Below are 23,607 nucleotides of genomic sequence, written 5' to 3'. Positions count from 1 at the left end.
TGATGATGGTGCCATCACGTGGCGCCCTCTCTCAGCACTCCCTGCTTCTGTCGTCGTCTGCGCCACGCCACCCTCACACGATCAATACGACATCATAACCTCAGACAAACCAGAACAAGTCAAATACTGTGTAGACCATTTACAACGTAAGTGTTTATAGTGCAGGACCAGATATAATGCGGGTTTTCCTCGCCACCGGATTGCCTCCCATAGAACTCAATGCATAAGTGTACCACTTAAAATGCGGTTGCCTGAAGCACAATAGTGTTTATAGTGCGGTTTTTTGGTGGGTCCGCTGATCGACCGGCGTAGCTGGGGCACCATTTTAGGGTAGCGAAAAAAGAAAGAAAAAAGATGGATTCAGCCATCCAATGCAGCCCACGCTACCTTCTTTCCCCTAACTCAGACACAGAAAATAAAAAAATAGGCACCCTTTAGTTTGCATGTTCCGTTTGCACTCGCGTGATAACCCATGTTCTCGGCACACCTCCAGAGATAGTGACATTACCCCCGGGCGGGGTAAGTTGTTGCGATTAGAACCTTGTGCAGACAAGGAACCACCCTTTTCCTTTCCGAACATCTGGAAATAGTGAGCCAAGCCGTGAGGTCGAAGGTTTTCACGACCTGTACGTTGTGCTGATAAGCAACCACCTTTGGCATTGCGAAAGCAAGGCACATATAAAAAAAAAAATCCATCTGGCATTCTTATCACGTTGTCTCGCCAACGTAAGCCGGGCTGCATTCCTTCTCTGCAGCATCTATTTTTCTAGACGCTAAGAAACACAGATCCCACAAAACATAAACACAAAGTAGAAGTTAAAGTCGCTGCAATACCATGCATAAGCGTTAGATGCGGGGGAAAAAAAAAAAGACGAAATAAAGACCGTACCATTGCTTTTAGGTGGTGTTCGTTTGAGTAATGATAAACGAAGAATTATTGAAGGATGGCTTGTGATGCGGTTGAACTAATGCATGTTTTGGTTACAGTGTAGTTCAATATCGCTTATAGTGAGGATTTTCGTGGCTCCCACAGCGGTCTACGCTGTACCTCTACGTAACCACATAGCAGGTGCAGTGATAGCAGCCGAATGCCTCTGCAGCCATATCAGACCCACATCGCATTGCTTCACATTGCTCTGAACATTCTCACAGAGCAAGAATTCCCGGCCCACGGAATCAACGCCCAATTTAGCCCCTGGGGTGCAAACGCCATTAGATGGAACTGTATATCCATACTTGAGCACAGGTGCAACCAATTGTGTGTTTCGATCAATGTAGCACAATTAAAAGGTAAGAAATAGTACCTAAATAAAATAATGGCTAGTAACCTTTCTTAGGAACTAACAGCCTCAAAATGTTTCGAGTAGAAAAAAATGTTTAGGTGTGTACTAACAGATGATAACAGATAACAGCAGACCTCTTGAAGGATGGCGGAGAAATTGTACTTGAAAAACTGGCAAACCTGTATACGCAATGCCTAATGACCGCAATAGTACCGGAATCTTGGAAGAACGCGAACATCATCCTAATCCATAAGAAAGGCGACATGAAGGACTTGAAAAATTACAGGCCGATCAGCTTACTGTCAGTCGTCTACAAGGTATTTACCAAGGTAATCGCTAACCGAATCTCTGCAACCTTAGATTTCAGTCAACCTAAAGAACAAGCAGGGTTCCATAAAGGTTATTCAACAATGGACCATATTCACACGATCAATCAGGTGATAGAGAAGTGCGCTGAGTATACTGAACCCCTATATATAGCCTTCATAGATTATGAGAAAGCATTTGACTCGGTCGAAACCCTAGCAGTCATTCAGGCATTACGGAACCAGGGGGTAGATGAGCATTATGTAAGAATACTCGAGGATATCTACAGTGGGTCTACAGCTACCATCATCCTCCATAGGGAGAGCAGTAAAATACCTATAAGGAAGGGTGTCAGACAAGGAGACACAATCTCTCCAATGTTATTCACAGCATGCTTACAAGAAGTATTCAGAACGTTGGATTGGGAACAGGTGGGAGTAAGGGTTAGTGGAGAATACCTCAGTAACCTCAGATTTGCTGATGACGTTGCCTTGCTAAGTAACTCGGGGGACGAATTGCAAAGCATGCTTTCCGCACTGGGCGAACAGAGTAGAACCGTGGGCCTGAAAATTAATATGCAGAAAACTAAAGTAATGATCAATAACCTCGGGACAGCACAGCAGTTTGAGATAGGTGGCGAGGCAGTGGAAGTGGTAAGCGAATATATCTACTTAGGCCAAGTTGTGACCCCAGATCCCAACCATGAGGCAGAGATAATTAGAAGGATCAGAATGGGGTGGGGTGCATATGGCAGACATTCCCAGATAATGAATAGCAACCTACCATTGTCACTGAAGAAGAAAGTGTATGACAGCTGCATCTTACCGGTACTCACCTACGGGGCAGAAACTTGGAGGCTCACTAAGAGGGTTCAACTTAAATTGAGAACGACTCAGCGGGCAATGGAGCGGAAAATGATAGGTGTAACATTAAGGGACAAGAAGAGAGCGGAGTGGGTCAGAGAGCAAACTGGTGTTAAAGACATATTAGTAGAAATTAAGAAGAAGAAATGGACGTGGGCAGGGCATGTAATGCGAAGGCAAGATAACCGCTGGTCATTAAGGGTAACAGAGTGGATCCCTAGAGAAGGCAAGCGTTCCAGGGGGCGGCAGAAAGTTAGATGGGCAGATGAGATCAAGAAGTTTGCGGGGATAAATTGGTCACAGTTGGCACAGGACCGAGGTAATTGGAGAATAATGGGAGAGGCCTTTGCCCTGCAGTGGGCGTAGATAGGCTGGTGATGATGATGATGATGATGATGATGATGATGATGGTGATGATGAACAGATGATCATTACAACAGGGGTTGGTGCATACTACCGCAACTACGAGCAGGGTGATGGGTGCACAGCCGAGGAAAGTAACCCACTCACCACACAGCCAATGGTCTGAGACGACAGCTCGGCTACCACAGCAGAGAGGAATGCGCATGTGCTGGACACCAGTTTGGCCGATGGTTTCTCCACTTCCTGCATGGAGGCACAACAGTGTCAGGTAAATGTAAGGGAAAAAAAAAAGAAAACAAGAAAAACTGAAGACTGTCCCCAAAATCATCCAAAGCAGGTGCTTAGCTTACGTGTTTCAATGCACTTTGGACAGGAGCAATCACAATTCCCAGCAGCCGTTCCAGCACTTCCCGGAAGCTGCAGTTTTCAGGATGGTAGCCTTCCTTCTGGAATGCATTGTGAGGCAAAGTTTTAGCATGCTGTGCAGGTCATCTCATTGGACCAATAAAGTATGCTGTGACCACCCACCGCCATTATACAGCTAATCTACACTGTATGTGCCCCTCAGCCTTCCATTTCATCGTTTTACAATGTAGGTACATCCCTCTTAATGACCCCCCCCCCCTTGGTGTAATTTGCAACAATAGGCACCCCTAACTCTGCAGGTACACAATGTACTCTGATGTGCTCATTCAGAAAAAGCTCTCTGAAGCCACTACATTCACAACTGTCAGGGTGTACATGTCACTAACGCTTTTTGTTTTAATTCACAACAAAACACAATGTTATATTAACATTGACTACAGTGCAAATTTCCAAACTTCTTTACATTTGTCAAATCCTCCGAGGGCTGGCACCTTTTGCGCGGCTGGTATAAATAAATGCATCAATGACCAACACTCCTTTGAGTCAAAGTGACCCCAGTACATGTGTTGTACAGAGGCAAAGAGAGACCACCACAGCCACTGTGCAGCAGGAAATATCACAGTCGAGACAATTTTCTCGTACAATGAAATGTGGCTGTGTTTCTTAACATGCTTTTGTTCTGAGATTCTGAACAGCACAACACCGCACCAAACAATCAATATTGGACAAAAAAAAATGTAATCAATGTGTTCAAGAGAGGAGCCACCGTCTGGCCTCACAGTAGCTGGCACAGAGTGACGTACCAGGGTCTTGCGTGCCACGACCTCGACAAGCAGCGGGTAGACGGTGGAGGCATCCGAGGTGTCTGGCAGCGGGGGCCCTGCCCCGGGGGGGCTGTCGGGCGAGCAGGGCCCATCCCAGCCCAGCCTCGGCTCTCGGTCCAGGCTCGGGGGCAGCAGCTGGGTCAGCTGGGCCGCTGGGAAGCACAGGGACGCCAGCACCGCCGCCAGCAGACGGTCGCTGCTCTCCTCCTGGGCTGGCCGCCCGGGCTGGGAGGCAGAGGACGACCCCGTAAAGAGAGCGACACACCCAAGACCCAGTGAAGTAGTTAGCAGGTTGCGATGAATGTTGCAGGAGCCACTAACACACAGTACACAGCCAAAACACGCCCAAACCAGGGCTTCATGCGCAACCTGCCTTCCAAGCACGCTTCGTTTATAACCACTCGAGCATGCTACAGCTACCTCAACTTCACTAGCAACACGAAAGGCACTTGCTTACAACACTCCAATGAGAGCAAGGCTCACCGGCTCGACGAGGAGCTCGCAGAGGCCGCGCCACTTGAGCATGGTGCTCGGGTAGAAGGTGTGGTAGCAGGCCATGAAGGCCGCCTCGCACTCCTCCAGCAGCGTCGTTTGCATGGCCACCCCTTCGGCCAGCAGGGGCGAGGGGGAGCAGTCCCCGCTGACGTCCTCCAACGACTGGGCGCTGTCCGCACGCAAGCTGCCGCCACCGCCCCCCGACAGGATGCAGCTGAGCAGGGCCTGGGTGTCCGCCACGCACTCGGCCATCCGCGACGACTCGGGCTGCACCTTCTTGGACAGCGCTGCAGCGGGGCAACGTACGTGGCACTCCTCCATAAATGAGCCTCTAACAGTAAATAGTGACATCTCACAGCACTGGCAGGAACCACACAGACGCCTTTTGACTGTGAGAACCACCACCAAATAGTTCTTTGAACAGTAGGATACCAGCGAGTTTGAGGAGTTACATAGCCAACAGAGCCCCCTACCGAGCCCGGCCTGCGAGAGGGAAACAAATTCTGCAAAAATTCCGCCAATTGTCTACTAATGCGTGGCATTCTTATGCCACTTGTCTAAAGTGCGAGTTCTTCACAGCCAAATTTTTTGGTTTTTCTAAATCCAGTCTGACCAATGTGGAACATTCGCGAAATCTGCATTTTTGAGTAAATGCAGGGCGTTACGCAGTTTGAGATTTTCAGTTTTTATATTTCTCTTAATTCTTGGCTTTTCAAAATTGTCCTACCAACTGTATCCATTCATGCTATTATCACGATTAAAGATGGAGGTTCCGCGAGATCTGCATCATTGTGGAAGTGCAGGGGTAGTTACACGGTCGTGGCTGTGGGGGGCACTCGGCAGAGAGTGCCCCGCATCTTACAAAGCACTCACGGCCCACGGGGTACACCTCGTTGATGTAGATGCGCAGCAGGTGCAGGGAGGCGGCGCAGATGTAGAGCAGGCGCCTCAGGTCCAGCACCAGGGCCCTGCCGCCTCCAGAAGAGGACGAGGGCCGGTCGGCCAGCTCGCACAGGCCCGCCCTGAACGCCTTCCAGCCCCAGTGCAGCAGCTTCAGCAGCGAGTGGAAGCACTCCTGCGAGCACAGGGCAAGCAGGTGAGCGGGGGCAGGGAGGGGCCCCGGAACACCACCGAGCTGCTTAAGCTGCTTTGAGCACTCACACTTAGGTTCAGAAGACCCATTCAAAAGACATCATCAAGTGTTTTCCTGATAACCATATTTACAGCAGACTCCCATTAAGACTACTTTGAGACCAAGAAGTTGGTTTGCTTAATCATAAATTCATCTTCAGTGAATGTCTTTTCTTGCTTGTTTTACGTTGCACCTGCAACCAGAAAATGATGCCACCCATTTATAGCAGGTTCATTTTAAGGAAGCATACCCTATTCATGAGTAAAATGTCGCTTCAAAGGCTTCCCCCCAAATAGCTGAACAACACCGGCTCGGCGATTCCCACATTAACTGGTAGTTCTCATCCTGGTTAGGCCAGCTGACGGTGCGACTGCTCTGCCAAAGTAATGGTTCTGAAGCACAGGCCCACAACTGGACTAAGCATTCCTGGAACTGCAAAGATCAAAGCAGGCTTTACACCTTTCCTAAGTGCTTGGCTAATAATAAAGCATAATGTCCAGTGGCTTTTCATTCATGAAAACATGAGCTGCCCTTAAACAAAGTTTAACTACATGAATGCACCCACAAGATCAGATGTTAAGGCAAAGACAAACATAACAGCTTACCTGACAGCATATCAGTCAACAGTATTATGTTTAGTGGCTTATAAGGCGACAAAGTAACACTTGAAGTACCCCACTGCACACCTATAGCAAATACAAAAGCTCAGTCTGCATGGACTAAAATATACAAGCATTGAACAGTATATGAAGAAATGAATTAGTGCCATATAAAATTTCTTGATATGGGAGAATTAACCCTTTCAGGGTCAATGATGTACATGTACAAAATCGCTTGTACGCTTAATTAAAAAGTGTGCCTTTTTCGATCATTTCTCTCGCCTGGCATGTGCTGCCACACTGCAGAAATACGAGAAATTTCTTTCCTGCGCCGGTGACCCCTCTTCCCTTTTTTTTTTTAATGCTTTATAACAGGTGTGCGCCGGCTATCGCTTGCGCACCCGTAAACGTGCGGGCACGCAGTAGCTAAATTTGGTTTCGTCCTCCGGGTGCTTCTCGCTTTTTGTGCCCGCCAAACTGATGCACTTCTTGCGCTTCTCTCCCTCCTAGCGCTCGCGAAACTTTTTTAGAATTCTTCTTGTGTTACTCATGAATAAACCACGTATATGTAAGAACACCAACAATTTTTTTGTCACTTTGAGGTCACCCTAAAATATTACAATTTGTTTTTTTTTTTCAAAATGGTTCATCCGAAGAATTTAAATCAGCAATAAAAAAATATCGACCTGGGTGGTCGCATTTGGCAAAAAAATTTGACTCTCAAAGGGTTAATATGCACATAAGACCATAAAAAGCATGGTTGCAAAATAACTTGTGCCTCATCACTGTTCATCCTAAGACAAAGTTGACCACCTGTAGACATGGGGATATGCCTCGACCAAGACTTAGAAAAACACTACTCAGTTGTGGTTAATAAACATGCATGGCCTGCCCATTCCCTCAACCCTTTCCAAGCCAAACATGCACCAAAATGAAAGCTGCCTTATGACAACAAAGCCTGGAAAAAGTGTCCCTACCGGTGTGACAGTTCTTGAAAACTTGTTGCTGAGAATGGTGATGGACTCCGACTGATCAGCAGGCTGGTTCGATGTCTGCACGTCCGGAGTGATGACCCTGGAAACAAGAGCGAGAAATATAACACATGACGTACAGATTGAAATGCAAGACAATAAGTGTGCTGTCCTTTTTAAAGCGTGCATCCCTTTTTACCGCTCTTGTATAAGCCTAACACAGTATCTGTTTCATGCAGTCCACTGCAGCAAAGCTTGCTTTGCACCAGATGTAGTCATGCATTTGAAAATGAACATCCAACCACTAGACAAACCAAAATGTTAGTCCCAGCTCACCGGTACAGAAGCTGAGGAAGTTGCCCCGCATTGACGTCGGTTCCGTTGTTTGACTTCTTGGAACTTTTAAAGTAGAAGACGACTCTGAAAGTGAACGCGAGTTATTAGTGACCAGGGGACACACTCCCACAGAAAAGGGACAAAAGAATAGTAAATGAGGCTACTACAACAAAAACCAAGCATTGATCAAGTAAAGAAAAAAAAATGGGGAAAAATGCTTTGGACAATGAAGTGCTGATGTCTGGTGACAGCCAAGTTCACCATTTCTCTTGCATTCTTTTTTACCCTAATTTGGCTGGCTGCACCAGGTATCTGTGGACGAGAAAAAGCCCAGTTGCACTCACTGGTCCTCAGTGGTGACGACCGACTGGCCGCTGGAACCGCAGTCACTGCTGGGCCCCGAGATGTGGGCCCACACAACGTACCACCGGTTCGACTGCAGCAGGATGGGCTCCTCAAACAGCATGGGGTACTTGTGCCTGGCGTTGTGCAAGGGAATGTGCACGCTCATGCACAAAGTCTACGCAACAGTGCACCAAATAACATTAACCGTTCACGCTCTGATTTGGTAGAGACTGTATGTAGGACTTTACCTGGCGCCGCACTCGTAGGGTATCTCCTCAGTCTCAGCCAAAAGCTCGCCGTCTGTTTCTTGGTCCCCGCCATCCACACCAATGTCAAAGACCTGGCAAACAACAGGAGAGCATTATCCAGCAGTAGCCGAGTTGGGTGTTGAGTGCGAGCAGCTTTGCACTGTTTAGGCTCGCATAATGGACGCATTATATTTTGAAGGGGAAAAAAAGGCACTTTTGCGGGCCGTGTTCACTGTGCAATGCAAGCCAATCTTTCTCTGACTTCTTCCCCTTCGGTGTATACTTTGCCCCTGGCTTTGACCCCATTAGGATTCAATTTCACGACTGTCTGTGCAAACATGCCATTGCCGCTAAATGATGCTCTGCAAATGCCTCAACCCGTGCACACCAACCAACAGCTACACGAGACTTACCCCATTACAGTAAAGACGTGAGAACCAGAAAGTTTACATTACCGTGCATTATAGCCTCCTGAGAGTCAGGGACTGTGTTCTTGTACCATAACACGAAAGTTTTTTTTTAAATTTGGAGTTGTCCATGACAGGCAGCCATGAGCAAGCAACCGCATGATGTTTGTAATAAAATTTTATACAGTGCTCAATCCCATCCAAGTGCTGGCCACAGCCTACGTGCTCGACTTCTGGTTGGCCTAAATTTAGAAGTTGAGTACCACTGCTTGAAAGGGACGAAAGATCAACACCACAAAGCAAGAAACAAGACTGGTCTTAAACTTATCCCGTTTACTGATCATTTCTCAGGGAAAAAGAGCAGCCTATCCTTCACTATTCCTTAATGCCAAATACAATAAATTTCCTGATAGTAAAACTACGAGTAAGCGAATATCAAAGAATGTATTACTCTATCAAATATCCAGAAAAAAAAAGAAACACATACAGCCTCCGCTCGCTACACCAAATCAGGCAACGACAGACTTTCAGTTACAACAGACCATTTCTGTTGGTTTGTTTGGTCCCTATGATTTATAAGTGAAATTCATTCTGCTCATAACCGACCTGGCTATAGCACACTATTGGCGGTGAGATCTTTGAGTGGCGCCCCCTGGCTCTGACGTCGGCTTAGGGATTCGCGCCGCTGTCGTCTGCTACACTCCGCTTGTGAGGGGCAACAGTGCCTGGGCTAGAAATCGCCCGCTTCGTTGCTGTAGTGCGTTAAAAAGCGTATTTCTAGCGACTCAGTTATTTTGCCAGCTTCTGACGCATCTGAATAATTTGAAGCTGTATCCCCCACAAGTTTGCCACACACGAAGAGACAGAGAACAACTTTCTTCGGAGTATCGGTCAGAAGATCGTGTGTAACTCGTCCTTTCTTGCTTATTCGCGAGGATCAGCGATCAGAGCTTCTCGATAAGTATTCAAAATGCGTAGGCTTCCCTGCAGTATTTTTGAGATGCTCCTATGAAGACTCAACAGTCTAATACTACGTACCAAGCAGCGGCCTCTACACGCTCATCGCACAGCAGGAAATAAAGCAGCTTTCTTCTGTTTCTTTCGTTGTTGTCTTGCATCGGATTAATGTTTCTTGCTTTTTTTTTCTGCCCAACGCATTAATTTTGCTGCGCCGTCACCAACTTCTTATTAGGAGGTTTCGGGATGTTTGGGAGTTTCACAAAGGTCATGTGGATATTTCCTTCATTTTGTATGGCATACATTCCCTTCTTCACAAATTGGCTTTCATTACGGCTGCGTGCAAGAAGGTGCATATCCGCAGCGTGCTTTGTTTATTCACATGCAAATACAATGAGAAGGCTTGTGCTACGCCACCGCGATCGCGCCCTAAACAACGTGGTCCACAGTGCTCGAAGGCGGCTTTTGTGCTCCGAATTTCTATCGTAATTATATCGTTATCATAACGAACTGACTCTCAACTCGAACAATGATGACATGATTACGATGTTGAAGGCATGATATACTCGCTAACTAACGTAATAAATAGTATACCTGCATATATTACAAGACTCGAAACCGAAGAAGAATTCCAAGTAGCTCTATATTGCTTTTCAACCCTTCCAGGCGCGAAGAACAAATCCTATTCTACTCGAGATGGCGTTCTATGATTTGAAGAAAATTACTTTTGCTCTCTTGTCCTGGACTGAGGACCCGGCCCACTAACCAGATCGATTTAATTGTTAAACAAAGTTTTCCCCTCCTCCCCTTACTCATCCTTCTCCTCTTGAGTGCAGTTTTCCTATAACACATATCCGAATATCGGGAAGATATGGCTGTGCAAAATGTTCCGAAATATCCCTCCAGGTCTTAACAAACATATATGTGTTACTATAAATTTAACGAAGACGTGACTCGTTTTGCTCAATAAACCTCCATACTGGTTAGATGCCTGGTATAGAATCAGCACGCGCGTATATACACACTGGGTTATTTGGAACTCAACCTACAGTTTTTGCAGTCTATAGTGCATGTCGGCAAACTTTCATGCCTTGACAACGTTAAGTGATGTGACAAAACGCGTTCGAGCGTTCGGCAAGGTTGCAAAAATGTTTTACCTTACATATGATTACCGGGAATCGTGATGCCTTCTGCCAAAGCCGACAGCCCTGAAGGCCTAGAATTTGTTTTGGTCTTCAATTTTCGCTGTTGTCAGTTATTAGCAGCTGACTGTTCCTTTTGTTCGAATGCTTACATGAGAAGCGGACGCCTAGCTCCGACTCTTCGCGCTCCGCACAGGACCGGCTTCGCAAGAAATGGGGTGGCGCCGGCAATGTTTCTCTCGTAGCGGTATCCGAAACTATACTTTAATTGACACCATGAGCTAGTGTATGCGATTTTAAGCCTATTATTATGATAAAAAGTTACCCGCACGACAATTCTGGTGCGGACAAGCATCAGACGTTGACCGAGCGCAAAGAAACAGCAGGGAGAGTGATCCTGAGTGAAGCAGACGACAAATGCGAGAATCCCTAAGCTGACGTCACGAAGGCGTGCTTCGCAGCGCCGCCTGTGTTCGCGCTCACCGCCAATAGGATATACTAGTAGACTAAATTTTGGTCGAAAACTGTTTTGACTGAATGTCAATGGCAGACTCCTGTGGTGCCAGCACCTGATATGCTTTTTCTTTGTTTATTTTGGCGAGGAAACTACTATGCCTGGCAACATTGTCGGCATAGAACGGGTCATTGGTGCCACCAAGCCAAGCCAGTGTCCCCCCACACTTTTTTTGTGCGACCAGCGGCAGGGTAGCTGACTTCACTGTCAGATAAAGTAAGCATAATTAACGCTGTCGAACATGGCAAAAAGCAGGCCAACACCGCCAGAAGTACGGGCCTGTCTAAGCAGATAGTCTGCTAGACCGTCAAGAGCAAAGACGCCGACTAAAAACGTGACTTTGGTGAGAATGAAGGACAGCACTTTCAAACACGCTAAGTGGTGCACCCGGAGGTCAAGTCAGCCCTCATCCCTGTTTCTTATGTAATAAAGAACTCAGGCTCAGTGAAGCTTAACATTTATCATTCCCACGCATGTATTGGTTCCATTCTGTTCGACGAAAAAGTTAACAAATGACTCAAGCAGGGAGATGGCTCTCGTTCATTGTGTGCAATCTGCCGCTGGTTGTGCGGACTCCAACTGGCCTAACTTTCCGTTTCACAGCCGTCCTTCATCAGATCACCTTATATCAGCTGTTTTACGGACCAGAATGCGGTGATTAAAAGGTGCGCAAGCAGCCTTGGGGAACGTCAGGTAGCGATCCGAATTGTTTGACAAACGGTTTCAGGTAAACCTCCTGCCTCGTCATGAAGGCTTTGAGAAAAGCCTGGCTAATTCTGCTGGCCATGACTGATTTTTTATAGCTGGTTAGTAATTGCTTTTAGTTACAATCTTGCTTTATTTGCTCAGCTTAGCGCGCATCTCTACGCACTCGACTGCATGAGCTAGGCCTTTTCCAAGTGCCGGTGCTAAGCTTTGAAAACAGCGATAGGCAATTCTTTTCCCCCATGTGAACGCTGTGCAGCGGTGCTGCAGGCGTGTAGAAAGAACAAATTTGCCTGTAGTAGTATTTACATGCAATACCGATCACAGTTCTCACTTTACGAAAATATACCCCTCTTCCCCTCTTCCCATTCAGATACTGCATACTTCGGATACAGCGGAACAGGGCATTTTTTTCCGGATTTAGAGGTCCATTGTTATTGGCGCAGACTGTACTACCTTTGTTATGAACTTAGCTGTTTTTCCACACAGTGAACTTTTTTCTACACTTTGCTGTGGCATTAGCGCTGGCACTTTAAGCTTTTTTAGTAGTTTCAGCAAGCCAGACATTAGACATCACAAGTCCCCACTATTAAATGACCTTCCTAATGAAAACTGAAGAGTAAATCAATGGCAACATATAGCTAGGAGAAAACTAACAGACACACTAGTATGCCTATAATAGAAACCAGTGGTGCATTGTTAAAAAAACACACACAGAAGGCTTGTAGGTTGTGACACCCGACAACTCACCCTGATTCGTGCAGTGTACTCCCCACGGCCACCAAAGAGTCCCACACCGCCCAGAAGGATGTCAGTGTCGGCCATAAAGCGAATCGCCTCCACAGAGTGCCCAGAGTAGCCCCAGCCTCCACCGTGGCCTGTTAAGGGTATGGAAGGTGGGAATCAATATTGCAGGGGAAGGAGCCCTAGAAATGGATAACTTTTATTCTCCCGAAAACAGCATGCACGCAAGGTGGGCAGCCATCTTGCTAGAAGTCATCCGGAAAGAAAAACATCCCTGATGCTAGAAATGAAGCTAAATAAACCAGTTTCTACCTAAGGCTACAGATGAGCAACATATCCTAGGCCCACCATCCAAATGCCGGCTGCACAAACACCAGGAACAATGCTGTGGAACAGTATTTACAAACACACGATGCCCTTACCAGTGCTCTTAAAGGCCAACTGCACTCAAATTTCCCCTTGACCAAATTTACTTTGAACGTACAGTACATACCCCCAAAACAACTGGGACATGACTGGCAGCACCGTGAAATGCATTGTTAATTAGTTATAAGCATTTAAAATAACTCCGTCGCAGGCGCTGCTGCAGCTGCCGGCGGATTGCGCAAACAGCCATTTTAAGCGGAGCAGATATTGTGGCCTTTTCCTCTGGGCAGTGCTTTTTCCTTCGGCCGGTCAAAAAAACTAGTCGAGCTTTGCTCACTGCCTTTTTCCTAGGGTTGCTGCAAGGGTGAAGTGTTGTGCGCAGGCTTGCTCAAGCCGGCTGACCATGTGCAGCAGCTCGCTCGCCCCCTAGAACGGTATTTCAGCCTTGCCATAATGGCCGTGCTCTCCTCAATTTTTGTTTCAAAATCTCCCATTTTCAGTGGTCGTTTGGGCCGTGGATATGCGCATTTCAGCTGTCAAAATTTGTATCTCGTAGTCTTAGGCAGACTATATGGAAATAACGTTTCCAGGAGGTTGAAATTTTCAGAGCAGTTGGCCTTTAAATGTGTTATAGCATGTGGTGGCATATGTGGGCATGGTGGAGAATTCCAGAGAAGTCAATGCAAAAGAGGGATTCTGCATATAGCAGATGAGAAGGCAGGAGGAGGCCATCCTTTGTGCTCTCCCACTCTGCTACAATCCGGTTACAACAGAAATCCTGGTCACTCTTTGGCAGTGCCGAACTAGCTGTCAATGTTATCGCACTTCGGGTATGGCGAAGTGACTCCAGAGAGGAAGGCAATTTGAAAGAGGGATTCTGTCACCTAGGTGAAGAAAAAGGAGGGGGCCACTCCTTCTGCTCTCCTGCCCCTCTGCACATCTTACCAGGTTACGAACTCTCACAGATAAGAAGGCCCCATGAGTTGGTTAAGGAGTCCTGGACTGACCAGACACCTAATAGACTGACACGGCTGCTGAAATTTGTCGGCTCCACACACACATGTGCACCTTTAAATGCACACAGGTCGTCCTACAAGCCGGTTCTGCAGCTATTCCAGCCAAGCCTTTCCCTGTCCCCACTCACTCTCGAAGCGGTTGACCGTGGAGAAGTCCTCGCGGGCATAGACGCGGGCGAGGCTCTGGTGGCGGGCCCGCTCGGCGTCCTCCCGGACGCTGAGGTCCCGCTCCTGGGCAGCCGTGAGTACGTCCAGGGCGGCCAGCAGGCCCAGGGCGGCCTGGCCCCGGCCCACGGGGTGCCCCGCTGCTCCGGGCAGGCTCAGCTCGGGGCCGAGGAACAGGGGCAGCGCTCGGTCGGGGGGCACGCCTTCCGCTGACGTCTGCAGCGGCACCGCCTCGCTGCACAGCACGCTGTACCAGCTCAGCTCCAGCGTCTGCTGGTTCACGCTGCACAGCACAAAGGGACATCCTGCTTGCACTTCCAACGCAGAGGCAACAGCAAAATGCCTTCTTCAATTAAACGTTAACCCTAGGGTGTCGCCCTAGTATTCTTTTGCCTTCCTTCTTCCAGAAGCTGGAGAAACTTAGCTTGCGCGATCCTACAGCTTCCTGGATACACAATCACAAGAGACATGCCAGGTAAGCACTCACCTCCACAGGACATTGTAGACGCTGTCTAAGCAGACGGCATGGTTCCTGAGGTCCACTTGGTCTATGGAGTTAAACCTGAGAAGATAAAAAGAAGAATTAATGCCTGAATCGTTAATTCTTTGTAGCCAGTACCAAACACTCTGGGTTGTTTCGTATGCTGTGCTTTAATATTAGCCAGTGGTTATTAGTCAAGGGATGTTTTTGGGTTCATAAAGCATTTCCATGGTCTGCGATGCTTTTCTTGTCTCGAGTAGCCAAAACACTCATCTCATTTTTTTTTTGTCGGGCAACAGCAATGATCAAAAACAAATCCTATCTTTTGGTATTTCCTTACACCACTGCCCTTATTGTGGCTCCTCTGCACAGTACCAAGACTGAGCGAAAATGGTGAAAATGTGCAAGCACATACAAAAAGAGCTAGGCAATTTCATGCCCAGGGAAGAACTTGTAATTGTAATGGCAACCCACCTTGTGCCAACATCATTCTGCCACCCATCCTTTTCATTTTGGGAGGCAGTTCAAAGACTTTTAGCTGTCCATTAATGATCCTTCATGCATCCATGGTCGAGGACCGCTGATGTAAGTTGTTTCTTTAACATGGTATCTTATAATTGCTATAAAATGTCTGTGAGGTGCCCACTGCCCAGCAAACATTGAAACAAACAGTTGCCGAGCAGAGACTGTTCAGACAGCCACAAAAGCAAAGCCAGAAAGGGAGCAGCTCACCCTTTGCAGCTGCCATCAGCTCTGTTGATCATGAGGCACTTGAATTTGGATGCTTGCTCTATGTCTTTCGAAACAATCCCTGAAACAAAAATGCACAGTTTTAGTTACACACATTGCCTGCATAAACTCAAGCTCAGTGTCACTAGCTGCCTGCAGAGGTAAAAATTACGTCTGTCTTTGACATTAAAGTACCGCAACTTCTTGCAATCAAGGGATAGACTAGGCATGGTGAATAGTGATTTTGCTTTCGAAGCAAAATCACTATTTCGGAATTATTTCGGAATTAATAATCCATATAGTTGCACAAAAAAAGAAAAAGCTAACCAGGAGCCACAACGAACACTGCAGTGAGAAATGGCCATTTATTTTTACGCAGCGCATGCAACAGTTGATGAACGCTGACAATTGAAAAACAATTCTAGAGACCCTAATTGGAGTCTAGAGGCATGGCCAAACAGCCATCTCCAGCAGAATTATTCGAGCAGCACCTTCAAATCGATTTCCAATGCACAACAACATCCGCGTCTTGTTCCAGAGCTCCACCATTGACAGGGGTGACTGCACACAGGCAACCCAAGCACAAGCGTTGATGACGAAGTGTTGGTTCCCAACTTCGCGCATCTTTCAATGAGCCAACCCCAACTGTTCTTCATGACACATGGGTGTCATGAAGAACAGTTCCATATTTCATGCACTAAACGAAAACAAACCATGGCATTCCCGCTTCCCCTACCACACAGAAGCCTTTACAGAGAGAAGAGTGCTTGCTGTGGTGACCCCCTCCCCCTACAGAGCCCCCCCCCCCAACAAGTGTGGCGAGAGGGCACAGAGGCAGCTCACCGACGCAGGAGCGGTTGGCCACGAGGCTGCAGTGGGCCAGGCTGGTGGCGCTGGTGAGGAACTCGTCCAGCTTGACGAAGGTGTGGTCGCCCGAGGCCCCGACCCAGGTGGCCCGGCGGCCCCGCTTCACCCCGATGCTGGGGATGGGCCCCGGCGTGGCGTGCCACAGGGCCCCGTGGCCGCCCTCCCCGATGCTGCCCCGACGGCGGCTGCTCCTGCCGCCCTCGTCCCCTCCCAGCGGGGACGGTCCTCGACCCAGCTGGCCCCTCTGTGGGGGGAGAAGAGGCACGCCAAGAGCAGACCTCTATTGGCCTACCAGGGCCTACCAGAAATGGCCTTCCAAGAGTGAACGGCACACAAAAAATGGCAGTTAGAGAGTAGAGGCGTGCGGATATTTGCAACATATGAACACTGGGGCAAGTGGTACGATGTTCAATTTGGCTTTGAATCTCGTACGACTGTTAAAGGTTCCAATATTTCCAAAGTATTTTGGAGTCCGAGAATGCAAGTAAACTGTGATTTCAATGAACTCAGGCACATAAAATTGCACCTTGTTTAAAACGAAAAATGCCCAGCTTATGCCCCGCTATGAAAAGGTTTGCTAAGTTATCGCCAACAAAAAGGAACAGAGCGGAGGACGGGGAGGTGAAGAGTACTGATTTTGACAAAATGGCTCCGGTGCAGTATGTCGACAGTCCTTGGCCAGTGGCAGTTAAGGGGGCAGACTGGTCTTAAAGATATTTTTTTATTTACAAACCAATTTTAATGAAACTGCACAGCATTATGGGGTTTTTTGCGCTTATTTCAAACTTGCAATTAGATTTTTTGCAACTTGATTATTTTTTGAGATAATGTATAATAAATTGCCATTATTTTGGGTCGCACTTAGAAAATAACCGCTTCATACACAATGGCAATTACCCCGTGGCTAGGCAGACAAATAACTAAAAAATGCAACGTTGGAAGAACTTTTTTGATTGAGCTATTTTCGGTCATTTTACAACACACTGAACTTCACTCCTCCCGCGCTCTACCAGAAATGGCTCACAGGTGGTGTCAATTCAACACAATAATAATTTTCCAAAGCCTCCCTTTGAAAAATTTGTTTCCAACATTGTATTCTCCACACATTTAAGCATCAGAAGCAAAAAAATTACGGTTGTACCTGCTCTGGGTGCCGACATATCCGAGGACGAAATGCTAGCTTCGCGTTGCAAGAAAAGTGTTGTTTCACCATCGAATTCTGCGCGAAGTGAGCTGTAGAGTGCACTTTAAAATGCTATTTACAATAAAATATGGTGCCTTTTGATGAGGAAATTTGCGGACTGATAGAAAAATGGCCGTGGATGCCGCAAATGCTATTTTCAAGAAAACATTTTTTTTACTGTTTTTTGGCCCTAAAGACCCAGCTGCCCCCTTAATGTGTCCCTCTGTCAGGCACTGTTATCATCAACTGATAAGCCTTCGATGTAGTTCCCCAGGTACATCTATGCAGGCAGGACACACACTGGGAATGGGTGCGGACAAAGCAGAAACAAGCAGGGCATGGGGATGACCTTACAAGCATAAAGAAGAAATGCACCCCAACTTCCTTGCAGCTATGCCTACAGCATTAATTTTACCAATGCTTTCAGGTGCCAACATCGGAGCCCTAACACACCCGATATTGCCAAATCACCTTTGGACACAGTGCACCTTGCGTGCCTGCAGTACACAAGCCATCAGCCGCAGCACAAAGACGCGTACCTGGTGGCTGCCGCACGTGTAGACCCGTCCCCAGGCAGTGAGGAAGACCGAGTGGTTGCTGCCAGCGGCCACTTGCGTGACCGTGGGCAGGCTGTAGACCAAGGTCGGCGACCCCCTGCAGGGAAACACGGCAAGGCCTTCGTGTCGGGCGTGACCATAGCGTGTGCAAGACAATCGCATGCAGGTGAACTGAAATTAGGCAAAACTGCACACTCGTCCGGCTCTGAAAGTGACATTTGTTATTCAAGGTACACAAGTCGAAATGTAAGTTGCTCTAGATTGATAGATTAGCTTACCTAAAACACGAATATGCCACTTTAACACAGAGCTTTGCCAAAAATAAGGTACAAAATAGCAAAAACGTGAAATACAGGTGCACCGCCACTGGCTATACCACGGAACTTGCACCGGAAAAGCTTTAAATCGTTTGGCTGAGCAACGTCTTCCTTAGCTGCTGCTCTGGATGGCGCCACTCGTCCATACTTGAGGTGGCAGTACCACTTTTTGAGGAAGCGTGTGAGGTACGCACGAGTGGTTGGTCTCATCTCAAAAGCTGGGTCACCCTCTTTGAACTTCACAGTACCTCAATCCTAGTGGGTATGCTATAAATACTGCCACAAAATTTGTGCACTCGCAGCAAATACATGCTTGATTGCTGTTTCGAACTTCAACTTTTTTTTTCCAGGTTTTTGGTTTTTATTTGCTGCTGAAGGACATTTTAAACACAATTTTCTAGGCTTGTGCAAATATTCGGGGGCTTCGAATATTTGAATTTGCTTCGACCCGAATTTAAAATTTCCAATATTTCGAAGTATTCGGGGTGAACGAATATCAAAACTACTGTTCAAGTTTCGGTTTCGTTAGGCAAGCCGCAGTGCCATTGACATAAGGCTTACATCTTGACTACATGTGGAGCCAAGACAAGCTAAGCCACATTCAGAACGTTGTCGTAGCCTGAGTCGCATGGCGCGTTTTTGCACGTGATTCAGGCGCGTCGGCGTTGTGCGTGCGATTTTTCGATGCCCGTGTTGACAATTCCGCGCACGCGGCAGCTTCTGCCTCGCTCAGAAAATGACGGGTGTCGCGAGCGGCAGTGGGAGGAGTTTGACGACTTGTGCCAATGGGGAGGCACGCACCTCATGGCAGCAGTTTCGAAGCGCTCGAGACAGCCGGCTGGCTCCGCCAGAGATGTTTAGGCTTACCACCCCAGCAGATATTGCATGGGCGCTTTTACTAGCAACGCGGATGATGTTTTATAGCACCGTTTTCGCCCACATTACAAGCTCCTTTACCGCACAAGCAACTTTGTGCATGCCTCGAGCGGCATTTTAGAGAGCGCTTAGAAGCAGTCGCTCGAGCTCCCGACACCACTTCGCGGCCACCGCCGTTGCCATGTTGCCGCCGCCAGCAGCGTCGCGCGCAGCGTGGTTCCCCGGCAGCGGCAGCACGCCTGTGATATGCGCAGTGCGTTTTTGCGAGCAGAAAACAACAGACCGGCCGTTCCTGGAGAAAGAGTGACAAAGAGGGGAGAGAGAGCCCGGACGTCGCCGTCGCTTGCTCGCTTGGCGGTCGAGCACCTCGCCGGCTCGGTCGTATCATCCGCCGGGCCGCGCAGGTCCGTTCCTAAGGCCGAAATTTTTCCCATTGCAAACAATCCGATTTCGCTGGGACTTATCAGAAATTCGTATTATCCCAAAATTCTTATCACCCAGAAACGTATCACCAAGATTCCACTATATAGAACTTTTTATGAAGGTCCTGCCAAGCCCGGAAGCTCAGTGTCTCAGTGACAGGAAGCTCAGTGACACCTGACAGCTATTCGAATTCACTTCGAAAGTATTCGACCCAAGGACTATTCACTTCAAATTCGCTTCGAACTAAAATATTACTATTCGCACAAGCCTACAATTTTCGCTCTCTCCAAGTAATCAGCATGCCAGCCCACATTGCAGACATCCTCGAGACTAATGTCCTTCTGTTTTCCCAGAATCACTTCGATCAAGAATTGGTGGACAATCCAACACGATGGAACAGCCGTGCAAAGGTGCGACGCGAGAGTGGTGACGCAAGTATCGGCCTAATTTCATTCCAGCCCAAAAGTGGCCGCCTAAACTCCAGACCTGAATCGGCTGGACCTTCCTTTGTGGTCCAGTCTTGAGGAGAAGACAGGTGCTAAGTTGCATACCAGTGCCAACTCCCCGAAGAGGTCTCTAGGGGCAGCATAAAGAAAAATTCCCCAGGCAGGCTGCTGCATCGGCAAAGCATCTAACGTGTGTGTTAAAGGAGCCATGAAGAGAAAACACAAGTTTGGTTCATTCAAAAAATTGCCTCGTTAGAATCATACTGACACCACTTTTAACGTAAACTTCGCTCGAATAAGCTACATAATTAGGAAAAAAGGGAATGGCCATGCGACCCACCAGCTCATTTCCCGCAACAGAACCTATGATGTCATTCGAGCCAGCCCTGCGATTGGCGGAGGCCGGCAGAAGCAGACGCAAATTAGGTAGAGCTTACAAACTAGCCGAACGAGCGATTTGCACTTAAATTTAGGGCACATTCTTTACAAAGCAATAAGAATGATGGGACAAACAGTGGAAGTTACGAAAGCACATGTAAACATAGAAGTACTGATGCGTACTGCTGTTCGTACTGCGCACAGCATGCTTGGTTTAGCTGCACAGCACTACGGGGCTTGGGGTTGTCTCAGACGACACTGGCCGATTGACGCAAGCAACGGTGTCTTACGTGACCACATTTGTCGAGCGAGCACTGTTTCAGGGAACGAATATTTTCTCCCAGAACAAAAACAAGTCAAGTTTAAATACGGGCAAAAACAAACCAAACGCTTGCCACGGTATGGTGGCGCCATCTAGGTTCGGGTAACGTAAAGAAACGCGGGAACAAACCAACACCGCTGTACAGGGTGGAGACAACCTTTGAACGGTCCCGTGCCGCCGCAATTGAGCCAACGTGCTCAACGCGTTGTTCTTTTCGTTTCCCACGAGACCTAGCAACGCGAAACAGACAATATGATTCAAACTTCTTCAGTAAACCGCGTTGCGGCGATAATTTTAGCACGGTTTTGACACAATGACTTGCTTCGGCGGCGAGCGAGCGACCCAAAATGGCGGCGCCAGCGTACCGTATTTTCTGGTCTATAAGTCGCACCTTTGTATAAGTTGCACCCCCCTCAAAATGACAGTTTTTCCGAAAAAAACGTATATAAGTCGCACCGGTGTATAAGACGCACCGGTATACAAGACGCACTTGTTAATTAGGTAAGCTCATAGTGAATCAGATCGTTAGAAAGTGCGGCGAAAGTACATGGTTGCTGCAGCCGCCGCCTGTGAACGCACCCCTCGGTAAGGAGGGCTAGACGTGCATATACCGTCCAAAGTCTAGCCAGAACAAACTTCTCAAAAATGGTTTATTGATACACACAGATGGCGTGTACTTAGATGGTGTTTAGACAAAACCATCGAAGCCTTCTTCCGCAGACTTACTAACAAATAATTCAGCAACTTCAAGTGGGAATTCCGCCAGCGTATCGCTATCACCCTCCGACTCACTGATGTCTTCTTCGCCAACATCGTCACTACTCGCTGACCGGGTTACTCTGGCCTTTATCAACCTGGCTACAACTGTTTTTGTAGAAATGGAGTCCCAAGAGTCGGAGACCCACTTGGCCACCTCTCCAAACGTCGCGCGGGTCTTGCGTGCTGTCGTAAATCCGCGCAATAAAGGTGTCATGGCGAACAAAAGTGACGCGAACGGAAGCAGCCCGAAATTCGAAACTTATCAGCAAGCTGTCATTTTAAAAATTAGCAGCACGTTTACCTCCTTCAGAGTAACTTTGTAATAATTTATAAGCTGCATGTTGTTTTTGCAACCCAGTTTGATGTTACTTTGAATTTATTCTGCAATGTAGTTACTGCGCATGGCAGAAAGTGACGCGCAGTTGTTGCAGGCCATTATGATTGTTTTTGACTAGAAAAGTTGCAAATTCTCTGGTTTAACGTCCTGAAGCAACATATGGGCTATGAGAAACGCCGTAGCGGTGGGCTTCGTATTCATTTAGACCATAGAGCTGTGTCTCAACGTACGCTGGCCAGGCGTGGTCGCCGCGAACCGGATTTATTCCATACATAAGTCGCACCGGTGGATAAGACGCACCAACGAAAATGTCAGAAAAAAAACGCGACTTATACACCGGAAAATACGGTATACGTGTCTCTACCCTGTACGGCGGATGCGTGAATGAAGGTATTCTATGCTGCAGAGCGGTCGGTTCCTGTGATGTCATTGCAGACCCCGAAAACAAACGATTTAGCGGGAAAATCAAAATTTTAACTTAAATTGTTTAATTTCTCAGTGAATAAAGCATCGTTTGTATTCGGACAAGCGCTGGGGGCCCTATAAAACACGAAATCTTTCGAATAAAACCAACTTGCATTTTCTCTTCATGGCTCCTTTAAGGCCCAACGGTGGACACAGTGAATATGGCAGACTTTTCCGTACTCCCAAAAACCGAAGTAAATGTACTCGGAGAGCATTTGTGAAGCACAATTATTTCGGAATATAAATCCAAAGAAGACAATGCGGCGACATTTACAGAAAATGAAAAAAGAGAATGCCAAGGAGCTCACCGAAGGATGAGATCTCCGTGGCCCAGTTGGCCGTGCTGGTTGCTGCCAAACGTGTACACCTGGCCATTCTGCAGGAGGAGCACTGCACGGGAGGAGAGAAATATGTTACCAAACTGGGCAAGGCGTGCGCAATTCAACACCGAGCACTGTTCGTAGATACGGTAGTGTGCAGTCACCCGTATGGTGCATCCCACAGGCCACCTGCACAGCAGGGCTGCTCCCAGGGAGCAGGAGTTGCGCCGGAGCAAGCAGCGTCAGCTTGGAGGTCTCACGCTCGTGGTCACTGCCCACTGCATCTTCTGATCACGGCACATGCGAGGAAGAAGAGAAGCGACAACCTTGGTGTGCCATGAAAGCTTCACTCAGAGTAATCTTGTCCGAAGCAAGAAAGAAGAAAAAGAACGAACGAGAGGTGGCACAAAACATCTGGCAGTTTCTAGCGTTCCTTGATGCACATTAACTAAAACTTTGCCATTGTTCTTAGAAATTAGTAATTCAGAAACAAATGAGAATATTCAAGGCAAGAAGCTGTGGCACATCATCAAAAAACATACCTCCTGTTAATGGGCTACTTCATTGCAACTATTTCAGGTAATGTCTCGCAGGTTGTTCAGATGAACCGATGCCCGCTCTGAGGAGCTGAACACACAGTCAACAGCACTTTTCCAATATTCAAAGGCATACTCCAAGGCAGTCATTCTAAGGTAAGGCAGCTGATGGTACAAAGGTCATCTCTGAATTTCTTGACAGGCCTTGTCATCACGCTGAGTATGCATGATGACATGTTTCTACAGGTTGCAACCACTTCACCAGTGAAAAAGGGAAAAAAAAATGCGGAGATGCACTCATGCTTGAAACATCATACACATTGTGAATATTGACTGCTGTTCTATTTGATTCACAAAGCCGTTCTGTTGGTCAAACTATTTTTTAGTGTTCTAAATTTACACTTAATGAAGTAATAAAAGTTTCCTTTGCCACATTATGCACGCATTTTTTAGAACTTTGCCGA

General features: G+C 47.4%; 1 protein-coding gene across 1 annotated transcript in view; it reads right to left on the bottom strand.

The window, feature by feature from the left end:
• The window catches only part of Hiw (MYC binding protein highwire), a 145,993-nt gene that overhangs the window by 90,495 nt on the left and 31,891 nt on the right, over positions 1 to 23,607 (bottom strand). The window contains 17 exon segments of the mRNA XM_077702493.1: positions 2,963 to 3,058; positions 3,166 to 3,261; positions 3,985 to 4,230; positions 4,489 to 4,787; positions 5,374 to 5,575; positions 7,209 to 7,305; positions 7,539 to 7,622; positions 7,883 to 8,017; positions 8,132 to 8,223; positions 12,607 to 12,734; positions 14,111 to 14,430; positions 14,635 to 14,709; positions 15,361 to 15,439; positions 16,201 to 16,468; positions 17,947 to 18,061; positions 22,596 to 22,677; positions 22,772 to 22,894. Coding sequence (XP_077558619.1) covers positions 2,963 to 3,058; positions 3,166 to 3,261; positions 3,985 to 4,230; positions 4,489 to 4,787; positions 5,374 to 5,575; positions 7,209 to 7,305; positions 7,539 to 7,622; positions 7,883 to 8,017; positions 8,132 to 8,223; positions 12,607 to 12,734; positions 14,111 to 14,430; positions 14,635 to 14,709; positions 15,361 to 15,439; positions 16,201 to 16,468; positions 17,947 to 18,061; positions 22,596 to 22,677; positions 22,772 to 22,894 — 2,537 coding nt within the window.

Source organism: Haemaphysalis longicornis, unplaced genomic scaffold, assembly GCF_048455015.1.
Source record: "Haemaphysalis longicornis isolate Haplotype H1 unplaced genomic scaffold, Haemaphysalis longicornis Haplotype H1 scaffold_3, whole genome shotgun sequence".
NCBI classification, from domain to species: domain Eukaryota; kingdom Metazoa; phylum Arthropoda; class Arachnida; order Ixodida; family Ixodidae; genus Haemaphysalis; species Haemaphysalis longicornis.
This window is presented reverse-complemented; position numbering and strand designations above follow the sequence as displayed.